General features: G+C 36.7%; 2 protein-coding genes and 2 long non-coding RNA genes across 25 annotated transcripts; 1 reads left to right on the top strand and 3 right to left on the bottom strand.

Annotated features, from left to right (window-relative positions):
• The first annotated feature begins 789 nt into the window (after positions 1-789).
• LOC133713140 (uncharacterized) lies at positions 790-4,306 on the top strand. Of its 8 annotated transcripts, none has more exons than XR_009847805.1 (10): positions 790-1,083; positions 1,667-1,843; positions 2,383-2,485; positions 2,893-2,962; positions 3,077-3,216; positions 3,317-3,392; positions 3,477-3,578; positions 3,703-3,773; positions 3,865-3,902; positions 4,005-4,306. It is a non-coding gene; the product is annotated as an uncharacterized LOC133713140 (long non-coding RNA). The 8 variants fall into 8 exon arrangements; XR_009847802.1 differs by adding an exon at positions 2,047-2,093 and having other exon boundaries at positions 2,383-2,962; XR_009847807.1 differs by having other exon boundaries at positions 1,667-2,093.
• A 616-nt stretch (positions 4,307-4,922) lies between these two features.
• LOC133709696 (putative disease resistance protein RGA1) lies at positions 4,923-17,233 on the bottom strand. Of its 10 annotated transcripts, none has more exons than XM_062135517.1 (14): positions 17,095-17,233; positions 16,912-16,991; positions 16,723-16,829; positions 15,825-15,880; positions 15,049-15,135; positions 14,823-14,956; positions 14,310-14,510; positions 13,843-14,081; positions 12,282-13,582; positions 7,937-10,400; positions 7,773-7,835; positions 6,985-7,140; positions 6,787-6,853; positions 4,923-5,472 (listed from the first exon to the last, which is right to left on the bottom strand). In XM_062135517.1, exons 9-11 carry the CDS (start codon positions 13,401-13,403, stop codon positions 7,825-7,827), a joined length of 3,597 nt encoding a protein of 1,198 aa, XP_061991501.1. In that variant the 5' UTR covers positions 13,404-13,582; positions 13,843-14,081; positions 14,310-14,510; positions 14,823-14,956; positions 15,049-15,135; positions 15,825-15,880; positions 16,723-16,829; positions 16,912-16,991; positions 17,095-17,233; the 3' UTR covers positions 4,923-5,472; positions 6,787-6,853; positions 6,985-7,140; positions 7,773-7,824. The 10 variants fall into 10 exon arrangements, with proteins under 10 accessions (XP_061991501.1, XP_061991503.1, XP_061991499.1 ...); XM_062135519.1 differs by having other exon boundaries at positions 17,082-17,196; XM_062135515.1 differs by having other exon boundaries at positions 16,723-16,991.
• A 2,086-nt stretch (positions 17,234-19,319) lies between these two features.
• LOC133708064 (uncharacterized) lies at positions 19,320-22,244 on the bottom strand. Of its 6 annotated transcripts, none has more exons than XR_009845549.1 (6): positions 21,932-22,244; positions 21,484-21,595; positions 20,814-21,048; positions 20,583-20,727; positions 19,875-20,222; positions 19,320-19,802 (listed from the first exon to the last, which is right to left on the bottom strand). XR_009845549.1 is itself a non-coding variant. In XM_062133515.1 (6 exons), the coding sequence occupies exons 3-6, from the start codon at positions 20,954-20,956 to the stop codon at positions 19,783-19,785; spliced, it is 645 nt and encodes a 214-aa protein (XP_061989499.1). In that variant the 5' UTR covers positions 20,957-21,048; positions 21,484-21,595; positions 21,932-22,244; the 3' UTR covers positions 19,320-19,782. The 6 variants fall into 6 exon arrangements, 5 of the variants coding, with proteins under 5 accessions (XP_061989499.1, XP_061989500.1, XP_061989497.1 ...); XM_062133515.1 differs by having other exon boundaries at positions 20,583-20,716; XM_062133516.1 differs by having other exon boundaries at positions 19,320-19,762; positions 20,583-20,716.
• An 8-nt stretch (positions 22,245-22,252) lies between these two features.
• Positions 22,253-26,304, bottom strand: LOC133708065 (uncharacterized). The gene is made up of 4 exons (XR_009845550.1): positions 26,028-26,304; positions 24,191-24,291; positions 22,888-23,365; positions 22,253-22,344 (listed from the first exon to the last, which is right to left on the bottom strand). It is a non-coding gene; the product is annotated as an uncharacterized LOC133708065 (long non-coding RNA).
• Between the last annotated feature and the right edge of the window lie 1,313 nt (positions 26,305-27,617).

The raw sequence follows: 27,617 nt of genomic DNA, 5'->3' as shown, positions 1-27,617 counted from the left end.
CGCATCCAAGTGAAGCATCAACAGCAGATAATGATGATACATTTGAAGAACTTATGTAGGGTAATGCCAGCTTTTGCTCAAAACTTTTATTTTTGAAATATGTAGACATATAAGTATGGTTAAAACACCAACTTTTGTAACGTAAAAGTGCCTATGTAAAATGATAATATTTTTAATTAAAGTTTCTTAGCTTATGATTGTGAGTATGTACAAATTTAAGAAATAAAACAAGCAAACCCGCAGCATCGCACCAGGAGTATACCTAGTTAACTATACAAAAGCTCGATGATGTAGGACGAGAATGGGCTTGGTTTAGCCGGAAAGTTAGAAAAATAAAGAAGCGGCGTAGAATCAAGAAGAGTGATTGGAAAATAGGTAACTCACGCATAATGAGGTTATTAGCTGCTGGAATATTCAAGAAGATTAGGTTTTGGACTTTTCGGGTTTCTCGTGCGAAAAGTCAGATTCTGAATTGTGAATCAGATTGGAGTAAATTTTGGCCAGAATGTCCGTTTGAGATGCATGATACCTTTCCGGAATGGGAACGACGAGATCTTCAAGACTCACTTTAGTGAGCTCTATCAAATTTAGGCCAAAAGTTAGTCAAATCTGATTCAAAATCAAAACCTGACTTTTTGTACGAGTAACTCGAAAGGTCCAAAACCAAATCTTCTTGAATATTCCAGCGGCTAATAATCTCATTACGCGTGAGTTACCATTTTCCAATCACTCTTCTTGATTCTACGCCGCTTCTTTATTTTTCTAACTTTCCGGCTAAACCAAGCACATTCTCGTCCTACATCACTCGACCTCCCATCATGAACTTTTCCGAATTTGGCCTCACCTACACGTTTGTCTCTTCGGCCATTCCATTCTCTTTTCTTTCATTTTGGGTCTCTTGGTTGGTTTCGTCACAGAGAGCAGCTCAGTGAGTGAGAAAAAGAGATAAGAGAGGCGACAGCGATTTCAACTATGTTGTTGGTGTGTTCCTTTTTGAAGTTGAGTTTGGTAATTTTTCTTTGTTTGATTGGTGATGTGGTTTTGAAAATTCAATATGGGCAAAGGAGAAGATTGGCAAGAAAGGTATGGATCACGAGCTGTTTAGTCTGTTTCGTTTCAAAGATGTATTTTTGGTTGGTATAGTTGTGTGATTTTGTTTGATTGCTGGAATTAGGAATGAGATGTGTAAATTGAAAAGTTGATTTGACATTTCTCAAAAGAATAATGTGTTTGTATAGTGTGGAAGAAAATGTTTTGAACCTGGAATCTGACAAGGATGAAATGTATGAACTCAAGAATTGGTTTGGAATTTCCCACTGAGAACAATGCGTTTATATAGTGAGGGAAGTTTTGAACTTGGAGTCTGTTAACAAATGTGATGTAATTTTGAAAATTCAATATGGGCAGTGCTTAATTAAACTGGGTGATTTGTGTTGAAGATTTTTAATTTGTTGTTCTGTGGCTTATTTGGGGATTTGTAAGATATCGGTGGTCTTGAGCCATATGCTTGGGGAAAGACAATTGTTGTGGTACTGGAATGACGAAGCACAGAATATTTGTAGGCGTTTTAATCGGTTTCTCATACAAATGCTAATTATGTTCACTGCCTAGCACATAGAGTATAGTTATATATTTCTTGATTTTAACTTTTATAATTTCTGTGCAGTTCCAAACAAAGGGAATGGGCTTGATTTGGAGAAATACTCATGGATCCAGAGTTTGCAAGAGGTTAATATAAGGATTCCAGTGCCTGCTGGAACTAAATCAAGGGATATTGTATAATATTTATGAGGCAAAGAACCGTCTGAAGTTTGGACTGAAGAGTCAGCCTCTTATAATTGATGTAAGTCTGCTGGTTTATTATTCATATCATTACTATGCCATATAACACAAACAACTAGATGTAATATGAAAGCATAGAGTTAACTTCATGGTAAAATTTTAAGAGGCAGAATGGAAGATTTAGTCTGCCATATAACAAATCTGCATTGTCGATGCTGTAATTTGTCTGTTTTGGTCTGTTATTGAGAATTTTCATTTCCTCAGCTGAATGCCGATTTACTAAGGCCTGGGACATCTGCATTTGCAGAATGGTAGATTCTGAATTCAATTAATCTTTGATTTCAACCATGTGTGTGATTTTTCTTTTCTTTTGTAGACTTTTTTTCTTTAAGCTCAGGAATACATTTATTTTAATTGCATTGATTGAATCTTTTTCCCTGAAAATAGTATGTCTGTCAGTTTGAGTGGATGATGCACCGATTCTTTTGATAATACAAAATTCAATTATATATTCAAACTTTTGGTTACTGAGTGTGTTCAAGTTACAGAATGTAACATAGATGTTGTATAGATAGATTGATAAGAAGTATTGACTTGCAGGTGTATCTTCATAGGATATTGGAGTTGAAGTAAATGTCAAATTTTTTACTTGAAACTTTGCTCTTACATGATAAAATCAAATTCCGAATATAAGAACAAAAAGGTAAGCACACCGATATTGTGATTTTGTTGAGATGTACTCTACCGACATCAGATTCAATAAAAACGTGATGGGACTCTCTGGTTTGTCTGTTAAGAGTAGATATTGTTGGTAACATATATAGGTCTCAGTTTTATTAATTGCTGCTGTTCCAACTTGGCTTATTGTTTCTATTTGCTGGTGTTTGTAAGAGGGGTGTTATTTTGAAAATAGGTTCCTTATTTTGAAAACAGGCTTTCTTATTCTTTCAAGGGCAAAACCTTGGTGATATTTTCATTCAATTTCTGGTCTGAACCAAAACTTAGCAACTAGCTTTCATTGTCTAACAATGGCATTTAGTTCTAACAACAAAACTATGAACTGGGTTTGTTTGCATTTGCTTCTTCTACCGATATTCTCGGCAAATGCAGTTCACTGTGGCACACTGGTCAAGTCTCTTTCATGATTCGATGGTGAACTTCCTTTCAAGCTCTCCACTAGGTAAGTGTAATTTTGTAAGATGGGTTTCTTTGGAGTCATAAGATTTAGGTTTTTGGGTTGCTTGCATTTACCTAATTACTTATCTTCTCATCTTACAATTACATTTACTTTCAGAAGGTATACGACTGTTAACGGACCAGAGATGTTTTACTACTTTATTGAGTCAAAGGGAGACCCCAAAGTAGACCCTTTGTTGCTTTGATACAGTAGAGGCCATGGTTATTCTGCTTTCAGTGGCCTTATTTATTAAAATGGTACTGTCCTTTTCATCCTAACGGACAAAATTCACATACGAGTAACTGTAATTGCTAAGGAAGAAAAAAAGAAATGACTCCTGGTTTAAATTTTGTACAGGTCCTTTGGATTTCAACTTTACAGAGTATGATGGAGGTATACCAAAAACTTTTACTACCCATACTCATGGACAAGGGTTAGTATCTTCTCACTTTCGTTAAGCTTCTGTTTTATTGATCTTAGTTTTCTGACAAAATTGATATTTGTAGCAAATTTTCAGACTGTAAGCACATTGTTTATAGATGCACCTGTTGCCACTGGTTTCTTCTATGCAATTGATGCAAAAGAATATGCTACCTCCGATACAAAAACAGCATCACAGGTTTCCTCCTTTTTCCAATCAGTAATGCTTTGTATTCACAAAAACCATACACTTAACATCCTAAAATCAAAGAAAAATGCAGACATAGTTATTCATCATGTGGTTTCTTTTGGTTGTAATGCAGTGGTCTCTCAAGCTTCAAATTATTTGTTGGGGCTGATTCGTATGCCATTGTCGTTAAACATATTATAGTTGGTACAAACTTACTAAACAATTAACATTCAGATCAAATTAATCAAGCAACATTAATTGGGATCTTGAATTTAAAGGTGAATAATTGTTTCAGGTAATGATGCTGGAGCATCACCACGCCTCAATCTCAAGGTAAAGTGACTATCTTTTATTTCAAACATTGACGCATCATGATTTTCTTTTCAACATAGTTCCCTCTCCTCTATTCCTAACTTCCTACCATGTGGCCTGTAGTCCTATTAAATCATGTCAATCTGAGATTTCTAATGAGCAATTTGCAAAAGCATTCAATCCTTCACTCCACTTGAGAAAGATGCAGTGACATGAAGAAAGATGCAGCAGACATGAAGAAATCAACTGGACACATCAGAGGAGTTAATGTAAAATAGTTGGTTTTAAGTTCTAACTACAACCATAGAACACTTTTGCTAAGCCTAATTATTTTTTTGCAATATGTATGTATCTGGTTAACATACCAGATTTTGGAATCTATAGAAGATATTTTGGTTACTTGTATAAAGTTTCGAATGTTCGTATTTGCTGTAGTTAAACATATAACATACCCGCGACATAGCATGGGGTTGATTTCTAGTGTTGTTTATTGTTCAACAAAGTAATGTTTGTTTATTCACATAAGATCATGTTCCATCTACCACCTATACTAGATGTCAATATAGATGGTCATAATGAGCAGAGGTTCGATCCCTGTAACTTTAGAAGGCGGAACAGCCTGACAAAGCTCGTTGATTCCCACCTCATATTCTCAGTTCCTATTTACAATCCAGCAAGGTCCTATATGTTCAAGTTCCAAATTTGAAGGGTCTAATAAATTTTGCTGTATAAAAAGAAGGATTTACAGTCATTGGGAGTTACCATTGTTTTTAAGGATTAGCTCTTCTGGTATCCTCAAATATATTTCCCTTTGTTTTAAGGTATTAGGGTGGCTATTTATCAGTTGATGTTACAGGGTTTCCCTCTGTGATATGATCAGTTCTATGTTGCTTCAGTGTAGACTATTTCTTTATAATTTGAGGGATAGTCAAGATTGGTAGACGTAGCAACTGATGGCCTCTACTGTCTAGCAATCCAAGTACAAAATCATCAAACAGAATCCTAATCCAATTTGAGAGCCACTGGCATTTATGAAAGTAGTTATTCTACTAGAGCCTCAAGATCAGAACCAGTGCACTAGTCATATTGATCATTGATTCCTTTAAATCTAATGTGCTGCTAGCAGCCTTCTACAGTATTATCATACATATTTAGAATGTTTTCACTTGGTTCTGATTGATGTCAGACGACTCAGACTAATCCCTACATAATTCATAGTACAGAGCAAAAACTTCCTAAAAGCAAAGGCAAATGGTGAAATACCAGATTACACAAGGAGGCAATGTTGTTCCCTCCAAAGCTTCTAACAATACTTGAGTTGCTCCAAACCAAGGCCATAGTATCAATTGGAGCTCTCATAGGCCAAGGACCAAGAGATTGCATGAATGGTAAGACAGAAGGTTCCACAAGGCCACAAATGCTACAAGACTTTTGTTTCACAGAGTGGCGCTTATCCAAACTGCAGAGGGAAGCTTGTTCTCAAACCGGCCAAAGTTGCAACACTTTCCCAAGAGCCGAATTAACCGATTTGAAAACTGTGGTAGGCACCAGAGATCATGAACTGGGTGCTCCAATTCCTTCATCTTTGGACCTAAAAATTTGATGTAACAGAAGAGAGGAGTCAGAATACTGGGTTTCATATGAGATAAATGAACGGTGTCATTGTGTGAGGTGTGAATTTACATAATGTTGTTGTACTACAAAGTGCAACAATGAAGTCTCCCACATTGCTTAATGATACAGGAAAATCACAGCGGAAGAACTCAGCTCTCTAAGAGTTGAGTTTTTGTTAGATTCTGCTCGCCACTCCAAGGAATCCACCAAGAAGATAAGAGCGAAACTCGCCACTCTAGGAATCCACCTAAGAGATAAGAGTTTGAATACAAATGGGAAGAACTTCTTCTCCAATTTGAATATTATTTCTGATAATGATCAAGTCTGCTTACAATTGAAAAGAGAACTGTCTTTTATAGCATGAGAGAAGGAAAACAGAAAGACTAATTATTCAAACTAGAAACTAAAGATAGCTATATTTAGCTATTGACTGCAGCTTCACCAAGGTTCCTTAATTCCAAGGTCTGGGAACTCCATATCTGAATTAAATGTTCCTTGGAACTCAGTTCTTTCAATCAATGCGGCTAATCGTCTGTGATGTCCAGATTCAAAGTCTTCCTCGTTATCAGAGAGACTCCTCGAAATGCCAAATGATTAAATGGAGTTACCCCCCCCCCCTATGCACTACATCACTTAATGCTATTGAGAATAATAAATGGAACAATTAACTACTGATACGGGAGAAAAAAAGAAAAAAAACAGAAGATGTTGAATTAAACTTCAGAAACAAAAATTGCAGCTTCAAAACAATGACTGATAATGATAGCTGAGCGAAACTGGTCTTCTCACTTGTAATGTTTGATTTGCTCAACTTAAATGGCAACATTTCTTCATTACTTTAAACCATGCATTTGAATTTCAACACAGTTTGCATGATCTTTAAATTATTTGTAATGGAAATCTGGAATTGATGCTAGATGTAATTATTTATGACAGGCTATGGTTCTATTTGCAGGTTAGGAAAGTAAGGAAACTAAAAATGCTGCAGGTTTGCAACAATCCCATACCATTACTTAGAATCAATATTTCATAACTTTAAACAAGGGTAAGTACCACATATCCAGGGAGAAGGAACTATTTCAAAAAATTAGTTAGGATTGAAAATAAACCAGTTGCATACAAGTGAAGCACAGAAATACTGAAATCAAGAATAGTTATATTCTCAATTCTGGTAACTGCTCATTTGTTATGATTAGATGGAAGTGTACTGTATTAGGATTGAACTCATGGTTACCATTATCTTCAATGAAATGAATAAATTACCATGCAAAGGTAAAGAGAACTAAACTACCTGTACCAGGTCTGTGTCCATCGCACATCATCAGTTGTTCTTCCATTTTGAGTACGATAAAGTGTGCCTGTGAAGAGTTGAAAATTATTACAGAACAATGGTAATTACCAGCCATCGGGAAAAAATATAGCAAGTTAATCGATCTTATATTAGTCTAAACCTGGAAGGGAAGAGAAGGTAGTGATCTGAAGAGCTTACATTAGGAATTGTTGTACTTCATAACTTGAATGAAAGTAATCCGCAAAAATGGAATATTCTCACACCTCAAGGCAATGTTTCCCCTGAAACTTGGACCGACGAATATCCTGTTCTGCTAGATTAGTGAGGATTCTCATAGCTTTAATTATTGCAGACCTGAGTTCAATTTTCAAAAAGAGATTTAGTTTAGTGCTGAGGAAAAAAAGAAATGAGACAAGGATAAACAAGTTTGCTTCATTTCAAAAATGCTTCAAACTGATTTTCCACAACAGGCAATGGCACAAAAACTATGTTGAATTGTTCTGTTAGAATGAAAAAAAAAAAAAAAAGAGAGAGAGAGAGAGAGCAACACATAAGATGTGGAGGTGATAGGATATGAATTAGCATTTGGCATATGTACAAATGATTGGAATACAACTAATCTAGTACAACTGGGACACCCCTCAGCATAATATTGCATATATAGGTGGTAAAAGCCACAAATTTCCAGCTGCATTATTAATTTGGTGAGGTCCTTAATAGATTCTAGTCTCTAACATTGATGTTGGACAATATCGATCTGTATCCTCCATGACAGAATAAAATTTGTATGATTAGATCAAATGATTATCTGGTGCACTATGTTTAATCAAAATGAGCAAATAAACCATACAGTACAGGGGAAAAGTAATTGAACCATTAAATGAAAGAATAAAACTGAGTGTAAGAAGAAGAGACTTAATTTAAGGAGAAAATTCAGGCAACTGGAACTGTCTGGAATTGAAATTTATTGGTGGTATGTTACGCACCTACATATATTATTCTCTTGATATGTGACAAACTGTTGGGCCTTGCATAGCTTCAATCGAGCGCTGAGTTAAGAAAGAAATATGAAAAATGAGACATAACAATCAATATGAGTTGTTAAATGGAAAAGGTTAAATAAATAGCGTTTGATCAAAAAGTTGCATACTTGAGATAGTTGGGATATGAGCAATCTTGGGCCATTCAGGGCCTGTGTCCTTGGTGCAATTTTCCTTGAGGAGAGGACATCGCTCAATAGAGAGCCTCTTCAATTTGGTGAGGCGTTGCATAGCTTGGAGTGTAGGTAGATACTTGAGATTCTCACAATCCCAAATATACAGATTCTCAAGAGATGTGAGATTTCCCAACCACTCAGGAAGAGCATCCACTCCGCTGAATTCTCGTATATACAAAGTGTTTAGACAAGTCAAGTGCTGAATTTGCTGGGGCAGAGACTTTAGCTTAGGCCACCCTATCAAGTGTAACGTTTCAAGTTGTGAATGTGGTGGAAGCTGAAACTCAGGGAAGGAATGGAGCTCCTCCCAGAAACTGCCAATAACCAGTTTCTTCAATCGGGTGAGGCAGTGAAACCCTGTCGGCAGATATTTTAATTTCCCACAATGCCGTATTATCAACTCACGGAGACATGGGAAGCCCTGTAAATCTACTGGAACAATAGATTGTAGATTATTGCAATTCCCTATACACAACTCCTCAAGTAGAAGACTTGACGACGGCATTGAAATGGATGTCAATTCCTCACAATTAAGAACAGTCAAACTGCGGAGGACGCCTGATGAGACTGAAATGGATGGTGCTAGACTAGAGCAGCCATGTATAAACAAATCCTCAAGAGAGAGGAGCCCGCTTAGTGGTAGACTTGATAATCCCGTACAATTTGTAATCGACAATTGACGGAGAGATGATGGCATTTCCTGTGTGATGGGAAATATTGATGTTATATTAGGACAATCTATAAGCTTCAAAGAGGTGCAGCGTAGGAGGAGCCCACTAGGTAGGCTTGATAATCGATCACACTCTCCAATCTCCAACTCTAGAGATGCAATGTCCCCCTGTGTAGTTGGAAGTGATGTTAGATTAGGACAGCCCCGAATAACCAATTTTTGAATAGAGGTGCAGCAATCGGGCCCAATCAGTAGGCTTGACAATCCAATACAACCGCTTATGATCAATTCACGGAGAGAAGCAATGCCCTGTGTGATCCGAATTGACTCCAGGCTGGGACAATTAATTATACTCATATGCTCAACAAGAGGGAACGAGTCTAGACCATCAGCTCCCACACGTTTTAGGTTATCCATCCTGCAAATCTCGACATGTCTAAGATTAGGAAGTTGACCCAGTGCTGGAACTCCTTCACAATTGGGGCAGTCGTATAATTTAATCTTCTTCAAGTTGTTGAGACACATCACCCATGACGGAAATCTGGCACCCCTGAATCCTTTAATCTGCAGCCTTTGCAAATTAGTATCTGGCCGGAGGCCTTCTAGTACATGTTCATGTTCATCATTAATGCCGCTACTATCCGATCCTTGCTCATTGTTGCCGTCTCTTGTCCATTTAAATGTTAGCTCGCATACATCTCTCTTCTCCTCCAATTTTGCCTTCTTCGCTTCTTCTTCACTCTTCACATGTTCTAGATTCTTAATAATTAGTTGGCCTCTCAATTGCTTCAGGCCACCTAATTCTCCAATTCCAGGTCCCAACTCCTTGTCCACTCTGAAGTAAGGTAATGTTCTAAGATTGGACAATTGCCCCAATATCCCAGCTGGAATCTCAATTTGCTTATCAAAATAAACATGTCTCAAGTTGATCAAGTTTTTCATTTCCTGTGGCAACTTTTTGAGATATCTAGCACGATGCATTCTCAGTGTTTGAAGGTTATAGAGCTTGCCAATAGATTTTGGGAGTGCCTCGATTCTTGTGTAGGAAATGTCTAGATACCTCAAATGCTTCAACTTGCCAATTGAATTCGGCAACTCCTCTATACCTGCCTCTTCTAAATCTAAGACACGTAAAGCTCTCAACTTTAGAAAAATGGTACTGGGGACTTGATCACTCATAAATAGAGAGCGCAATCTTGCCATACTTGACTCTGACATTCTTTCTCGTGTTGAAGTAGGAACTTGTGAAACATGTCGAATCTCAGATGTATCGTGATCCTCCATCACGTTATTTAAATTCCGTATCAAACTCTCACATTTGGATACTTCTTTTGCAAGATCATGCACAAGATCGTGCATTTTACAGTCCTCTATAATGCCATTGTCATCCTTGGTAACATCTTGGAATAAGGAGTTTTGACATAAAATATTGAAATACTCATCACCTATATCCTCCATTTGTTGCATATGCTGGCCAGGAGAAGGATGGAGAAATCCCTGAGCCATCCATAGTTGGATCAACTTTTCTCTTTCAATTGTGAAATCTTCTGGGAACATTGAGCAATATGCAAAGCATTGTTTCAAAAGTGATGATTTCAAATTCTGAAAACTCAACTTTAAAACAGACATGATTCTTTCATCTCCTTCGGGTAATTCCCATATTCGACTTGCTTGAATTGACAACCATTCTTTTGTACTATTTTTAGTACGCATCATGCCTCCTAAAACCTGTAATTATATCAGTTAAAAATTTAGAAAATCCATTGATGTACGTATTGATTAACAAGGTGAAGTTGTGTGCTTTAAAGTAAAATAGTTAACTTCATGTACAGTACACAGCTAAAGAAAACACATCTTAAAAGTCTACCCACTAAATAAAAAAAAACTTGGAAAAGAAGGGAAAAATGACCGAAAAAGAAAAAAGAAGGGGAAAAGAAATGGAGAACACACTTCATTTCCCAGTAAAAGAAATCCACTCAAAATGACATCGCATAATTGGATTGCACTACGTTTATATAAAACGCCATTTCTAATGGAAGCAAACCACCCAAACCTTTCCATTTTAGATTCAAAATTTCCAAGTCCCATCTCCACTAGTGGGTGGTCGGGCTATTCTAAAAACTGTTTGGGGAGGGCTTGGATTTAATAACAAATCCAACAGTTTTGATGTGAACGCTCAATTGGTCAATTGAATCGACAAACATTGTTGAGATTTTTATTTTCAATGCAACTTTTTTCTTCTGTCTAAATAAGGGCTATAAATAAATTAGAGCAAATTACTTTGTTTTTATCCCGCCCCACTACATTCTTATATCAATGAGCTCTATAAGCTAAAACGCGTATAGCATGCGTATTATATGTCTATACGCATATAATTCAGGAAAGAAAAAAAATTGTTATACTATTCTTGTTGATTGGGTAAATTTCAAGTATTTTCAACATCAAACGTACTATACATGTAAAATACGCCAATCCATATAATACAAAAGGAAAAAAAGGGGGCAACTGAAATAGAAAAAAATCATTGATTCTTATCCCATGAGTCAACCTTCTACACTTTTTTTATTTGAAATCTTATATTCGAAGATATTTCAAACTTCTCTAATGAGTTTTAATCATAAAATTTCTTTCAAATTTCCATTATGTTTTTCCTATTGTAAATTAGGATGTAGATAGGATATTTTGGCAACTAAAGTCTAAAAGTATTTTTAACAATACTAGCCATTTTTAGAGTCAAATTTTAGTCAAAGTGGCTAAAAAGTCATTTTTATTAGTCACTTTAGAATTACGTCTGTATCGGTGCTCTCTATTTTAGCTAGTTTGGAATTTATATTATTTTTTAAATGAAAATTAAATAGTTATAACTCAAAATAAATGTTTTAAATTATACAGAGTCTCGTCTCGCTCTCTATATTTCGGAGCGAGATAGCTAAAAGTTCTAATGGAGAGTCACTTAGGAGTCTGGTGCAGCTGTTAAAATAGATAAAAAAACTAAACATACTCTCTAAAATAGTTAGAGCAACTCTAACAGCTTCCCTATAATTTCTGTATTATAGGGAAGCAAAAGTCAAAGCTTTAGCCTCTTTTTCTTCTCCAACTCCAACAGATTCCCTATTTTACAACAATCTCTAAAATCTTCATATTCTTCCTTAAAATTTTAGAGTTTGCTGTAAATATAGGGAATTTGTTTTTCTCTTTCCTCACTTTCCCTAAAATAGGGATAGTTATAGGGAATCTGTTGGAGCAAAAAAGACTTATTTTTCCCTAAAGTAGAGAAAAATCAAAATATAGGGAATCTGTTTGAGTTGCTTTTAAGGAGCTAAAATAAAGAGTCTGCTATTTTGAAAAATTATTGTAGCAAGATTTAATTAAAAAGTAGGATGGATTGATGGAATGAGCAAATGGTAGGCTGCACTCTACTAAACTAATTAAAGTTAAGACTTAATTGTGACACGTCTAGTTCTATAAAGAACATAAAATAAATCATTTAATATTTTTGTAGCATATATTCTCTTACTTTCTATCTGCTCGATCTTATCACAAATTTGGCAAAACATAAGAATAAAACAAGTAAAACTTGGAAATAGAAGTCTAGTTATTTGTACATACCTTCGCCACCAACGGGACGCCTCCACACTTCTTAGCAATTTCCTTTCCAATTCTCTCTCGGTTTGGATCATTGCCATCTGAAAACAATGCTCTTTGCTTCAAGATGGACCAACATTCATCATTTGATAGTTTGTCCAACTCACACTGAGTAAGTGTTTCCGAAATTGATGCCACCTTGGCACTGCGGGTAGTGATGATGATGTTGCTTCCCGGAGCAGAATTAAGCTTTGACAAACAACTCATCAAACTTTCCCATTTTATACCATCCTCATTCCAAACATCATCTAGGATAAGAATATATCTCTTCTCTGTTAGCTCTTCTTGGAGAGATTTAAGCAATGCATCCCGATTTTTAATTCCAGCCTTTCCTGGTCTTAAAGAGTCTAAGATCTGGCTTAAGGTGAAATCGACTTCAAAAGTATTAGAGACACAAACCCATATTTTCTTATGGAAGTGTGTAGCAATAGCAGTATTATTGTATACTGTTTTAACCAAAGTTGTCTTTCCCAATCCTGGCATTCCAACAATGGCCCTAACTGAAAGATTCTGCTGATTGTTGGAGTTGGTCAAGCTCTCAACAATTTTTGACACAACACCCTCCCTTCCAATGACCTTTTCGTCCCTCTCAAACATTGAGTCGGTTGGATCTCGATCCGGCCGTACACCTTGGGGAGTTGCATCTATTCTTCTTTCAATTAATCCAATGAGAGATGCAGCACTCTTGAGATCCAAAAGTGATGCATTGATATGCTTTATCCTATTTGCCATTTTAAGGCGAAATATAATGGGATTGGATGCAGAAAGAAAGTTGAGTACCTTCGTCTTCATGTGGTTTTGCAGTTCAACCTTACGTCGGAGAACTTCATAGTTGCATTCATCCAGCACATTGTCTGCATCATCAGCTATTCCTTTGAGTTTCTTCACCCATCCTTCTACTGCCTCCAGAGCTTGTGGTTTCTCTGCCGCATCATTTAACATGTTCTGGATTAGTGATAACGACTCGCCTAGCTTCTTCAGATCTTCTTTGAACCCCCATGCAAGAATGATTTGCTCATTGACAAGTGAGGACACCTTCTTCAGCACACCCTCAGCACCAAAAGTAAGCAGAAATTTATCTGCCATCTTCCTGCTCACGAACTCGGAACAAACAGCTGTGTAGTGCTTCAATCAATTAGTAAAGAGAAAGATGGAATACAGTTGGCTGGCAAAGCTTTCCTCTCATAGAATGTATGGCTCTCTTTTGAGATTTTGATAATATGGCTTACAGCACATACCCAACTGTCTTGTCCCACTTAATACACCTAAGAGTCAATAATAAATATCGTTATTTAGAATAACACTATAAATCTCATCCTAACAAAGAGCAAACTACCTAACACACACCCACCTTTTAGCATTATGCTCATAACAAGGAAAAGTAATCCCGAAGAAGAATAAATGAACAACAGAGTCTATTTTCTTTGCGATCTTTTCTACTCAAGTAGAAACAATAAAAAAGTAGACTGGACATTTCTTGATCTTCCTCTGTTATCAGTATCATTAGTACAATTTAGAGTGGTACCTCAAAGTGTGTTGGGGTTGGGTATTCAATCATTGATTCAAGTAGTTGAGAAGCTACAAAACATTGTTTAGCTGCCTACACTTGAGTTATTTCCTCTTGGACTATTGAAATCTTGTTCGAGTGGGATTTCAACTCCAAGATCAACCCGAGCAATCATGACTCCATAGGAAGCTTCAATGATTTCTTCCCGCTTCTGAATGGCTTCAAAGCTCTCAATTTTCGCCAGAACTCTAATTGATCTGCAAACAAACACGTTGATATTATATTTGGAGTCCCAATAGATAAAATCAATTTTATACAAATAGAAAGCATCTTTCAAGATTAAAGAAAGCCAAACATTAGCTGCCACATAATAGAAAGCAAAGACATATTACAAAAAGAAAATATTATAGAATTTTTTTCTCCCTCTTCCCCTCTATGCAAAAACATGATACTAATTAAGTATAAGCTGATGTGTTATACCACACCTTCATTCTTAACAACTCATGGTCTTGGACAGGAAGGGAATACTTCCACCAGGGTCCCTTCAAATGTTGGAACTGACCTCAAGTTCGATCAACCTTATGCAGCATGTGATGATAGCAGCTTCGATTGCAGGGAAATTAACAATCAATATGCTTCGATACATATCGATTAAAGAACCAATCGCCAACAGACTCTGTAATTGTCTGTCAAGAATGGCAAAGCTAGCTATCGGTCAGATGGCAAATTTATTTCAAACGACAGGGAAAAATGCAAAAAATGGATTTTCAATGGCATATTGCTATTGTTATGTCTTCATTGTTAGAATACATTAAGTCATAGACGACAACTAAAATAAGACACTGATAAAAGTTGTAATACCATTAAAGGTTGACAAAAAATAAAACAAAATAGATGACAACTAAAATAAGACACTGACAAAAGTTGCAGGAATACAAAATATAAACAATGAATTGAAAAACCAAAGTGGGGGTTAATGAATGAGTAGTAGATAGTACCAATTGTGCAAGTTTAAGCTTGTAGAGGATGGCGGTTTTACCAGCAGCATCAAGACCCACCATTAGTGTTCTCATTTCTTTCCTTGCAAACAGCATCTTCACCATCCTAGATATTGCCATACCCATTTTTTCAACTGCTTCAACCATATAAAATAGAACAATATGAGAGGCCAGAAAAATATGTACACAAAACCGTTACACATTGTTAAAGGAAGATTTGTAATACCAGGATAGAAAATCAGGTGAATAGATGAGATTAAGGTGATGTCTTCAGAGGTTGAGAAGCATAAGTATTTTCAAGAAATACATTGGCCTGTGTTATATAACAAATGAAAATCTTAGAATGTGGCAGCAAAAGAGAATACAGGAAAGAGGATTGGATTTTGATCATGAAGCATAAAGAACAATAGCTTTAGCTTGGTTTTACTTTCGGTGGAATAGTGGTCATATACATTCTCCTTTGATAGGAATTTTCATGCTACAGCTATGTTGGGATTCAGATGGTAATGACTGTGATATAGTCATTGTCATACGACTGATCAACCATCCTTGAGATGGCAAGGTCATCAGAAAATTAAGGTCCTTAATTTGCTTTTTAAATTTATACATTGAAATTATATACACACATTTAAATCCTAACCTGTGTAGAATTGAGTGGTATGACACATTTTGTCATTCAATCAGAGGATAAGTATCTAAAAATCTTATGCATATACGTATTTAATTAAACAAGGGAATGTTTATAAATTCTTGCTTTATTCATTGCCAGACATTGGCTGAGACATGGCATTCACCTAATTCTCCACGGATAGGCGATTAGGTCAGGAAAGTTTTACCATCTTCAATTTTTATGTGATTACTGGATATAGACAGAGCTTAGCGATCTCTCTTTTTGAAATTTGATCAGTGACACTTTATACAGAGAGAGACAATACAATGTAATTGATCAAGATAATTGAGATATATATACATATGGAGGAAATAAGGATATAGATCAATTACCTAAACAGCTGTCAGATATATTGAAGGATCTTGATTTTACTCTGTCACACCATCACCTGCAAACAAAAATGGAAGGAAATAGTGAACTTATTTGTGAGCCATGTATGTAAATGGAAAATCTACACAAAGTCATGGATTAAACTATAAGCATGCAGTTCTATTTTTGAGATTGAAGTTCACTATTTTATTCACACTTCATAAGAATTAGCAGATCAGGGGAAATAAATTTCGGACCAAGCTTGTGTATTTACAGCTTAAAGTGTTAAATATCTAGTATACATGAACCCTTCCTATTACCCTTCTTTCATTGATGTCAAAGCCTTTCACTAATTTTATCAACACCAAATCACAACATCGCTCATTCCAGGCTGAATGTAACCCAGTGATGTACCAGTGATGGCTTAACAGAAGTTCAAGAACAACTCTGGCGTAATGCAAATCCATGCATCACAATCAAACTTCAATAACCAATTTCCAGCTAATCTTAAGAAATTAAAGCTAAGACTACAAATTCGAATCAAATTGACCCATGATCACAATCAATTATCAGGGACACAAATCGTATATCAAACAGAATATCTCTCCAATTCCTTGCACATAACTTTCTTGACCTGATTTCCCTAGTTTTCAAAAATCCAAATATACACACTTTAAAACCCAATTTGCACTACTCTTCCTATAGTTCTCTCGCTTATGGATAATCAAACAGAAACATCAAAAAGGTCCATTCTCTCAGTTTCCTGAGTTGAGTTTAGTTTCTATGACTCATATCAGCACCCAATTTGGGTATATAGATATGCGCTTGCATTTATAATTCCAGATTCCCTTATCAGACTAAACTACAACATAATTATAAACATGCAAACACGGGGCCATCAGGAAGAAGCAAAGAGCGTACCACAGGCAGCAAATCCGCAAACTCCCCATACCAATGGAGGCTAAGTAACAGGCTTGGTCAGCTGAAGACGATTCTTCCATCGGTCAGATGAAGACAAATACAGGACCCTGAAGTAACTACACATAAGAAATCCCAGAAAGAATTTCAATCAGAAAAATTGAGACAAAATCCACATCAGCTTCCCGTCACCTTCTTCTTCTTCTTCTTCTTCTTCTTTCTCTTCTTTCCCTGTTCTCTTCTCAGTCTTTCTTTTTACTCTCGCCTTCTCTCTGTTGGGGGAACAACAAAACCCATAAGAACAACCAAAATCCAACAAAACCCATCATCAAGAAAATGAGAAATTCATTGATATTACGAACCAAATTGTACGACCTTTAGCCTATGTCTCGGAAATATTATCAAAATATAGGATTCTGATAGAAATCTATTAGAATGTGCTACTTGATTTGTATTTTTTTTTGGTTACAAGCGGGACCTAAAAGGCCCAAACAAAAACAAAGAAAAAGCTAAGAGGAGACAGTCTTGATTTGTATATTTTGGCAAATGATTTCTCTATATAATGAATTTGTGGGAACACATTTTGAGAGGTAAATTTTGATGAAGTAATATGACTAAAGTCAAATTGAAGATATGTCTTACCATTTAAACGGGCACGTGTATTTTCTATATGAATGAGTTATTCTTTGTAAAATTAAGGGGCCGTGACCACTTATCCAATTTTAGACAAAAAATTGCCCACTTACTCCACCAAGAGTTATTTAACCCCATTTACCCAATTTAACATCTATGGACAGAATTGCCCTCATACTCTCTCTCTCTCTCTCGACTCCCACCAACCTCTCTCTCCTCCCCTTGCTTCTGGAAAGCCCTCGCCGGAATTCGAATCGGACCCACCGGCCATTGTCGACGGCGATCTCTGAGTCTGCGACCTCCGCTTCTTCCTCCTACTCCAACTCACTGCTTCTTCCTCTTGACCAACTCGTTCTCCCCAGCCAGATTCCGATTCACCATCTCCATCCTCCGATTCACCTTCACCATCCTCCGATTCACCTTCACCCTCCAATGCCCCTCGGATTTCACTCCCGCCGTCTCCCCCCGACGCTCCGGCGAACTCTCAGAATTTCGCTTCACCTCCTGCCCCGCAGACCCTCGATTCTCCTTCGCCGCTCTCGGACTCTGCTTCCGATGCTTCTAGGTGCCAGCGACGTCAACCACAGCGATATCAACGCTGACGTAGGACCTAAAACGGCGTCGTCCGACTGAGGGATGAAGAAGGCCGGGATTGGACTAATGGTGCCCAATAAGGGTGCAATATCCCAAGAAGGCCGAAGCCCATACAACTTAAGAGTGCAGGGTAGGTTCGAGTGGCAATATCCCTTCTTTTTCTTGTCAAATTTGTCATCCCTGTCCCATCGTCGGGGTCGGTTGGTCGGAGAGAGATGCTCTGAAGACGTCTAAAAATCACATTACTGAGGGGCAATAATATGTCTATTGCCCCCCAATAGACCAACATAGTACACTACATTTCCACTCTATAAACACAAATAAACGTATTAGCTATCAAAAAACATAATTCCCACAAATAATAACATAGAGTCAATAGATTATTGGGGGAATAACATAGAGTCAGTAGATTATTGGGAGACAATAATATGTCTATTGCCCCCCAATAGACCAACATAGTACACTACAATTCCACTCTATAAACACAAATAAACGTATCAGCTATCAAAAACATAATTCCCACAAATAATAACATAGAGTCAATAGATTATTGGGAGGCAATAATATGAGTATTGGGGGGCAATAATATGATTACTGGGGGGCAATAATAGCCGGATTCCGGTGACCGGTCGCCGGATTCAGGTCACCGGAGTCGGCTGTAGGCCACTGGTCATCGGAGTCGGCTGCCGGCCACTGGTCACCGGAGTCCGTCAAGGTGGAGGATGACTTCTCCCTCTAAGTGAGAAAGAAGGAGAGGGCAAAAAAGTCCCAAAAATAAATAAAAAGAAATAAAAAAGAATTAATTGGGTAAAGGGGAAATAATCCCTTAGAGTGTTTTGGGTAAATGGGGTTTAAAAACAGTTGGTGGAGCAAGTGGGCAATTTTTAAGCTGAAATTGGGTAAATGATCATTTTCCCTAAAATTAAAAAGAACAATAAGTAATTAAGTTCAACCTTGTCTCACAAAATCTTTCACTCTATTATATTTGCTTTATATAAAAGCATATAGTGACTAATAGTCTACAGAATTTTGGTTCTTAGAAACCTCGAGTACTTGTAAATCTTCTTTAGTGTCTATGACAGTTTCCAGTAATGCAAATTATAGACTAACTAGCTTCATTTTAACCACAAAGCTTATTTGTAGATCTCACTTGCTTAACTGGGCTTCAATTTTTTTGTTTTGTGAGACACTTACAATTTGCAGAAATCATGTGTTCTTTAATCTAAAACAAAAAAGGCCAGTTATTTAGTGGCTTGTGTATACGTAGGAGAGCAAACACGGCCTCAATTCTTGCAAATTAGGAATATGAATTGGTCTTTTTCTTTAAGGGACACATTCACTTTAGTATAATTTGGGAGGAGGCAATAAATGGATGATTTTCGACCCAACATAAAAGATCCATATAATACCAGCAACATGAGTTCCATACACAACTCTCACTCCAGTGATACCACTATAACTAAACATCTCACAACTATAGCAGACTAGCTCTTACTCTTAACTCATAACTCTGTTTCTTGTGAACAAAACTCTGCGGAAACTTTGTATACCTTTGGAAGTGATGGGGTTGAACGGTGTCTCTGTATTTTTTTTAGCTATATTATGGTGTGGTTATCTCTGCTGCAAAGCATCCTAAGTATGGTAATCTCATCTACAGTTGAAGTTGTCCCTACCATTTCATCAGGTGAGCCCGCAACACTTTGAGGGCTAGGCTCAGGAAAGCATGGCAAACATGGGAGTGTTTTCTTGTCCGTTTTAATTTAAGGCAGGTTTCATCCTCATCTTTCTCCAACTTCACTTGCATGCTACACGCCGTCTTCATTTCGGATAAAAGGATCAAGGTGGAAGATAAGCATCTATATATATGACAGACCATGAGGAAGTTCCCTTTTATGAAAAAATATAATGACAGTTTAAAAAATTAATACCCGTTGATGCAGAATGCTCATCCTTCATGATAGGCTCCTCTGAGTTAAATGCCAACAATTGTTTAATAGTAGAATCTAGAACCCTCAATCTGGTCAGGTATGAAGAATGCTCCTCCTTCTTAATAGTCAAAAGTTGCTGCACTGCTTTCATGATAGGCTCAGGCCTTCTACAAGGGGTGGATGAATCTTTTGGAACGACCACATCAACGGTTCCAACCATCTTTCCACCAGCCATGTCAACTTCCATATCAACAGTAGTTCCATTGTCATACATGTCAGCTGGACAATGATTCTTGTCACGAAAAATTCCCCATAAGAAGTTTTCTGTACTTGGACTTGTCACCGTATCTGTAAGAACAAAATTCCAGGCAATCGTATTAGGCGCTAAGTAAAAAATTACAATCAGAAGCACACATAGCATTGTGTGCATGTAATTAGATGCATAAAAGTTACTAAAGACACCAACTTCACAATGCAAGAAGTCATCCTAGTTAATTATATTTAAGACACAGTAGTTTGTGACCTGGCCCCCAGCTTCCTTGAAACTCTACAAATTTTCTTGCTACAGTTATACTTAACCAATATGTTGATGGTTGATAAGCAATGTATCTACAATATCAATAAAGAACCTACCAAAAAAAATTCCATAAAGTCATCTAAAAGGTCGAAATCTCTGCAAGAGAAGAGGCATTCTATAAGAAAGCTTACTCAGCGAGTCTAAATGCAGCTGTTTAGATGTAAATATCAACAAATCCACAGCATCCACTCCATCAAAGTAAATCCTCATCACTGAATTTTGGGTATCCATGACCTCCAACAGCAAAGCATAGGTCTCTCTTGATCTACAAATCAGCTGGAAAAAAATATGCTCAGTTAAGATACTTCTATGGACAACATATTTCATACATAACAACCACGCAATTCGAAGCCAAAACAGACCTGGCAATGTTATCATCAAGGAAAAAGTAAAGTCCAACATCTTGAAGATCAGGACATTCCTCTCGGAAGGGATCAACCCAAAGAAGCAATCTAGGAAGCAAAGTGGCCAGTAAGACAGGGAGGCATATTTCGTGAAAACTCATAGGCTTTTTGATGTACAGTACAGGGAGGTTGTGCTAGGAATCCACCAATGAATTGAGCAGGTGTTTCTGAATCGAGAATGATGAAGCCTCCCCTAAAGAAAGAAACACCAATTAAGCTTTTGAAAAATGGAAATGATACAATATTAAATCTTGTATATATCCAGATGACCTGAAAATGGTAGTAGAATCATTCTTTTAATTGGTATGCCTCAACTCATTGGATAAAATTACCAGAAATTTATATTAAAAACACAAAATATATAAAAAGAAATCGGTGATGGTTGGAGAGATTAGTTCCAAGATGAAAACCTTATATCACACACATCATAGAGCTTCAGAAAGGAGTTTTTCTGCAACTTTAGGAGATCTCTATATGTCATACAGTAGCCAAGAGGCCCTGGAAAGTATTGTTTTTAAAACTGAAACTCCAGGATCACTCTAATTATTCTCGGTATTCAACTCAATACGCGATTTTGCAAGGTCATGAATAGACAAAATGCAACAACTTAACGGGACAAGTTACTCACTTCCAAGTAGCATGTAGAGCAGGAGAATATGAGTGGACACTAGTAAACTTATTCAGGTGGTCTCTCTCTCTATCATCTAAATGATTATGTTCAGCAGCAGAAGTGTTACCTCCTGAAGTCAAGCAGGTTCAATAATTAGTAAGACAACTAATTACCCAACTGGATTCACAACTGCGATACGATTTCAATTGAATCAGAAGATATTAATGCTTAGAAAAAATTGAACACCCACAAATGCGTTTTACTTTTATAATATAATCACTGACTCTAAAATCCCAATAATTCTTAAAGTGCACCTTCATATAAAAGAAATTGTTAAAAAAATTTCAAAAATCTCTTTTATTTCTCTACTTTCTATACTCTAAAGAAATAGTTAGTGTACTAATGAATAACAAAAACTTGATACAAGTCAGTAAAATATAGAAAATAATAAGAAAACTTATTTTACCATAACTATTATTAAATGGTGAATGCCTTGATGTTGATGGTGTGCATGAGAATTTGGTCTGTTCCTCTACTGTCATCCTACTAGAAGTTTCAACTCCCTGAGAAAGTAGAGATGCATCAATTGGTTGTTCTTTTATAATATGCCCTTTTGTGGGTGTTCCAGGAGCCCTTTTTTCTCAAATGATAATAATAAGATCAGTACTATAATACCTTGCTGCAAACCATAGTCCCATTTACCACAGTTCAATTGACTAAATCAAACCTATCATTTAAGCACAGCAATTATGTATATTCATTAAATTTTGTAAAGTTATAAACCCTTGCCTGAACTGGATATAGGTGAAAAATTCCTCAATGTTGTAACTGTGGATGACTTCTTTTTTGAAGCAGTCTCCTCCTTACAAGTTTCAGCATCTGTTGCAGGAATGAAGACATCAGCCGTAGGTGAGATCAGAGATCATAAGTTTTGAACACATAACATCTCAGATTCTATAAAGACCAGCTAATACTACTCGATCATCTATTTATTTTGACCAAGGGGGACTAGGTACAACAAATAGTCTCAAAACTGTCAGTAACAAAGTCTATATAACTAACTGCTACTCATATTATGTGGATCTTATACCTCTAAGATTAAAAGGTAATGCGGAGGAGTTTGTCAAGCATATTTTAGGACCATCTTATACCATCAAAATTAAAAGGCAGCTCCTTTCAAAAAAGTTAAAAGGTAGCCGTGTTCTATGAGACAAAATGCTGAACAGTGAGAAAACAACGTGAACAGTGTGGGTTGTGTTAGTTTCCATGTCCTATAGGGTCATCTTCAGCAATTCAAGGAAAAACACAACCCAAAATTTACCAGTATGAGTGATATGAACACTTCTATCAACTTTTCTCTTTAGGCATACTGTGCAAAATTATATACATATTATTAAGGCAAGAGTTAAAAAGATCTCTCACCTTGTGAATGTTTTAAATTTTGACATGCTTGCTGATTAATCTTTGAGATGCTTTGCATCTTTGGGGCCTACCATGTCTACGAGGCATCGCAATTTCTAAACGTATAAAGCTAGGATTTGCTCTAACCCCGGAAACAGGAGACTTTGGAGTAACAGTTTTGTACCCAACAGGAGTCTTCTGAGACGGGTCTGCCAAAGATAGCCTCCTGACTTCTTCATTTGTAATGAACTTAACTTTTCCATTCATAACAGGCCTTTGCCTCTTAGAGTAAGCTTGCCACCCTGAACCATTACAATTTCTGCTGGGACCTGCTGAATGCATGCCATCATAGTGGCCTCTACTGGTTGATGACTCTAATGTGTCTTCCTTAATACTAGAGTTTGGAAAAAGCATCCCATTGCCCTGTTCACATGATTCGCATACCCAATTGTCTGGATCCCAGTCCTTGACCAAGGAGGGATTAACCCGCATGCAATAACTGAAAATTAGGAGAACACAATACAACATGTTAGGGTCAGGATGGTGCAGATAATAGTTACATCGAGCAGAAACAATTACAGTAAGATGATTATGAAGATAAAACAGGGTTCTTAGTATAAAAAAAAAAATAATAATAATAATAATAATAAAACATAATTCTGTTACTTTATGGAGCATTAAATTAAAAGGATATCAACAACTACAACTCTGAATTTAGCCCTCTAGCTTAGCTATTTTCTTTCTTTAAACTTTTTGGATATGTCAATGTATTTATGAATAAGTGAGCAACTGAAGTTGGCAAGGAACAAGACATCAGACTGCCAAAGTTCAAGTTCTGAAACAGATAACATACACGAGTCATGAAAGAAGATGCCAATGGCAAGGAGATTCTGTATATTTCAACAAGCTAGTAGAAACAACTTTTAGAATGATTTCTTATAAGATAAGTTCATATATGGTAAACTTTTTTTTTCTTTTTTCTTTTTTTCAAATGAGTTTTATGAAATAGTATTTTTTCTACCAATGCAGATTGGAAGGCTGCTGTCACTTAAAAGATTGCTTTATTATAGCTGCTTCTTTATGATAGTTACTTGCTAAATTTATGTCTAGAGATTTTGAACAACACTTTTGCGTTCAATGTACTTCTATGCATTTTTATGCATAACTTCTCAAGTTCTCATTGTGTTTCAAATAAAAGAGCAAGCAAAAAATATGATCAATCTTGATTTTGACTGACTAACGACGATTACAAGACATTAGACAGTGGTTGGAAAAGAAAGACAAGGCCAAAAAAAAGCATGCTGAGAGAGAGAGAGAGAGAGACATATGTTCATGAGCTATTCTGCATTTAGAGCATGTTATAATCACTTCTTTAAAAGCAATGCCTCGATCAGTAAATCCAGCACATGTATCACAGGGTTTGTCCTGAAAATTAGAAAAGATACACATTAAGCAAAGAAAGCCCAGAAGATATAATGTATATCACAGGGTTTTTTCTGAAAAGGACAGTATGCACACTGATATTCTGCCAGTTTGACATGGAATTTCCACAATATGCACAAGAGCCATTTAATTTCAAAGTTTTCATTTTTTCAAATACTACAAAAATGTTAGTATGTTACATCTATTGAAACTTCAAACTGTGTATAACCTGTACTTGACTTGCTTAATATGGATTATTGGGCATGCATCTCCAACACATGCTACCAACCATGCTATTTGAAAATTAAAATCTGGAGGGTATTAGGAAGTGACATAGCGCAACTTACAGCTAATTCAGTCTAACAATTAGTCTCGTGTGTGATAAGGTAGTAGCATGACTATGAAACACACGTATCGTAAAGCATAGTCAAAGTTTTACATGAGCTTTCTCATACTACATTGAGCAACCAAAGACAAGCGTATCACCTTTATTTTCTTTTATTTCTGTCTTTTAAGTTACATTCATGTTCTTCTATATGTTAGTACTTGCACATTGACAAAATCATATTCCCCCCAAGAGCCCTGAATAACTCTCAGTTGATAAACCCTAAGGAGTTTACTAATTGTTCCACCTTCCAAATGAACACTTCTGGGCATTGTGGTAGTGGGAAGAGCATTCAGAAGTGGAAAACATAAAATTCAAAATTACACAGCAACAGTCGGCTCACTAATTTCCATAACTACGAATTTCAATAGGTCTTTCGCTAATGATACTCATGAGATTAGTACCATAATCATCTAAATAAAAAGAAAGAAGTAAATTAGTGGCTGTGGGAACAAAATTGGACAAAGTTGTCACCAGAAACAGAGGCAAAGGTTCTTAAGAGCATATACAAGTAAAATAATCTAATCAACTTTTTAGTTTGTACCCTAATGTAGTTCTTAAACTCAAGGGTACCAAATAGAATCAACATCTTTCTACCTTTCCTCTTCTTATGTGCTTGTGAGCTTATCCATTTTGCAGAAACAGAGTCATAATCAAATTACTCTAATGCACCCATTACATATTGTAATGAGAAAAACGAAAAAGAAAAAAAGAATGACTCACCCATCTCAATGGTGTGAAAAAACAATAAACATATCACACTTTATAAAGGTCAATCCAATAATAAAAAAGAAATCCCAGCACAATATACACCCAGATAAAATGAAAAACTACCATCGCATTTCACAAGCAATAATCACCGCTCAACTAAAATAAAACTAGAAAAAAAATTAAGAACACCCAGAAATGAAAACTATTCCTTCAGAACAAAAAAAAACAAAACAAAACAAAAACAAAATCTTCCAAAAGAATTACGGTAAACAATAACACAACATTGAAAAATGACAAATGCAGGGATTGATTAAAGAAGAATGGAGTACAGAGAAAAGTGAAAACTGAGAGCAGACAAAGAATGCGATTAAATATTTTAGGATTGTTAATGGCTTCAATTCTTTAGTCCTATCTATTTGTTTGGTCCCCTTTTTTCTTTGAAGCAAGTAGGAGTGAGAATCAAGGACCTGGTGGGACACCCGCAAACTCTGACACTCACCCGCTCACTATAAATTACAAGAATGAAGAAAACCCAAATGGGTTTAAGAGAGAGAGGGGAGAGAGCATTAATGGAACTTTGACAATGTGGGTGTTTCTGGTTTTCTGAGAAGGAAGCATCGAAGGAATAAAGAAAGAAACTTACTGGGTAGAGAGAAATCTTCAGGCATTGGAAGTAGAGCAAGGCCAACTGGGTCTTCTTCTTCTTGATGACTCTGTCTCAGAGACGAGAATTTGTAGTACTGTTTTTTTGCTGGACGAAGGCTTTGATTATCATTCTTTGTTTGGCGAAGTGAATTCGAGTAGTAAAATGTAGTAGTTAACTGGGAATTAGGACAGGGTAGAATTGGGGAGTCGTGTCAAAATTATAGAAATCACAGAGAAAGGTCTCGTGTAGTCAATAATATCTGGCACACACAGGGTCATTGAATGTGACAAATATTTGTTGGACTATGTGTGATAAAAAGGGAAAATAGTCCGTACAGTACCCCGTCTTTGCTTCCTTATAACTTTTGGTACCTTAGTATTGAAAAATATCAATACGGTACCTGAGGTTCTTGGCCCGACCGAGGATTGGTACATATTGCCGTTAGTTCTGTTATGGAGGTTGCCGCGTGACATTTTTTGAAGGGCACTTTCGTCCATTTGTATCTTAATTAATTTTTTTTTTTCTTAAGCATTCTTCCTCTCTCTCTCTCTCTCTCTCTCTCTGTTCTGTCTTATCTTCTTCTTCCTCTCTTCATGCTCATGAACTGAAAATCACAACAACCACATATTTCTACATCATTCAAAATTCCAAACCCAGAAAAGTGACGATAAAAACAAAGGAGGGCAGATTGATGTGTATGAAAGTCTACATCATTTTTTTTCTTTTTCTTTTTCTTTCATTTCACCCAAAACTAGTACAAACCTCACCAAGCTTAAAACTTGAATCTCAATTAGGAAAGCCAGCCAATTTTTGGAGATGCAGATTCCAACAAAAAAAAAGGAAACAGACAAGTGGGTTTTGGAAGAAGGTAGGCGTTGGTATGAGAGACAATAGAGGCAAACGGAAAGGACGATGCAGAGTGGAATATCAAATCAATTTCTGGGTATAATTCAAAACCACTAATCACTCACTTTACTGTGACTAGTTCCAATCACCCAAAAGCCTACATACCCCGACATTGTTGGAGCTCCAGATGGAACAAGGAGGGGTTTGAGCAGATTGTTTGGAGCTCCTCATAACCAATCTCTGCCACCAAAGCAGCACAAACAAGCCCAGCAAAAACCCACTTCCAAAATCTCATCTTTCCCCGATCCTCGTCCTTCTTCAGCTATAAAACCAGTAGCCTAAGTGTCACGCCTCTGTTTACACAAATAAAAATCGATATATAATCTCATAATTATACATGCGCGATCGTTCAGTCATCAATACAAAATACCCGGAACATCTTTCCCTTAAATCAAGTATATGCTGATCCCCTGAACCCTCCAAGTCAATATACACTCGCTCCACAGAGTTATATATTACACAAACTTACGAATTAAATTGCCATCACAAAATAAAACGTAAATGCTCCTCAGAGCTCACTATATAGCGGAAGTCATACACTGGCAAAGCCAACAAAATTTGCTTCCTACCCGTTCTGCTGCCGACAAGCTACCACAGCTTCAGCCACGATCTCCCCGACCAGCAGGATTAACCCCTACACCGTTTGAATGGTGCACCGGGTTGCCACACAACAAACCCGGT

The sequence above is a fragment of the Rosa rugosa genome, chromosome 5, assembly GCF_958449725.1.
Source record: "Rosa rugosa chromosome 5, drRosRugo1.1, whole genome shotgun sequence".
NCBI classification, from domain to species: Eukaryota; Viridiplantae; Streptophyta; class Magnoliopsida; order Rosales; family Rosaceae; genus Rosa; species Rosa rugosa.
The sequence above is the reverse complement of the archived record's forward strand: the minus strand, read 5'-3'. Positions and strand labels throughout refer to the sequence as shown.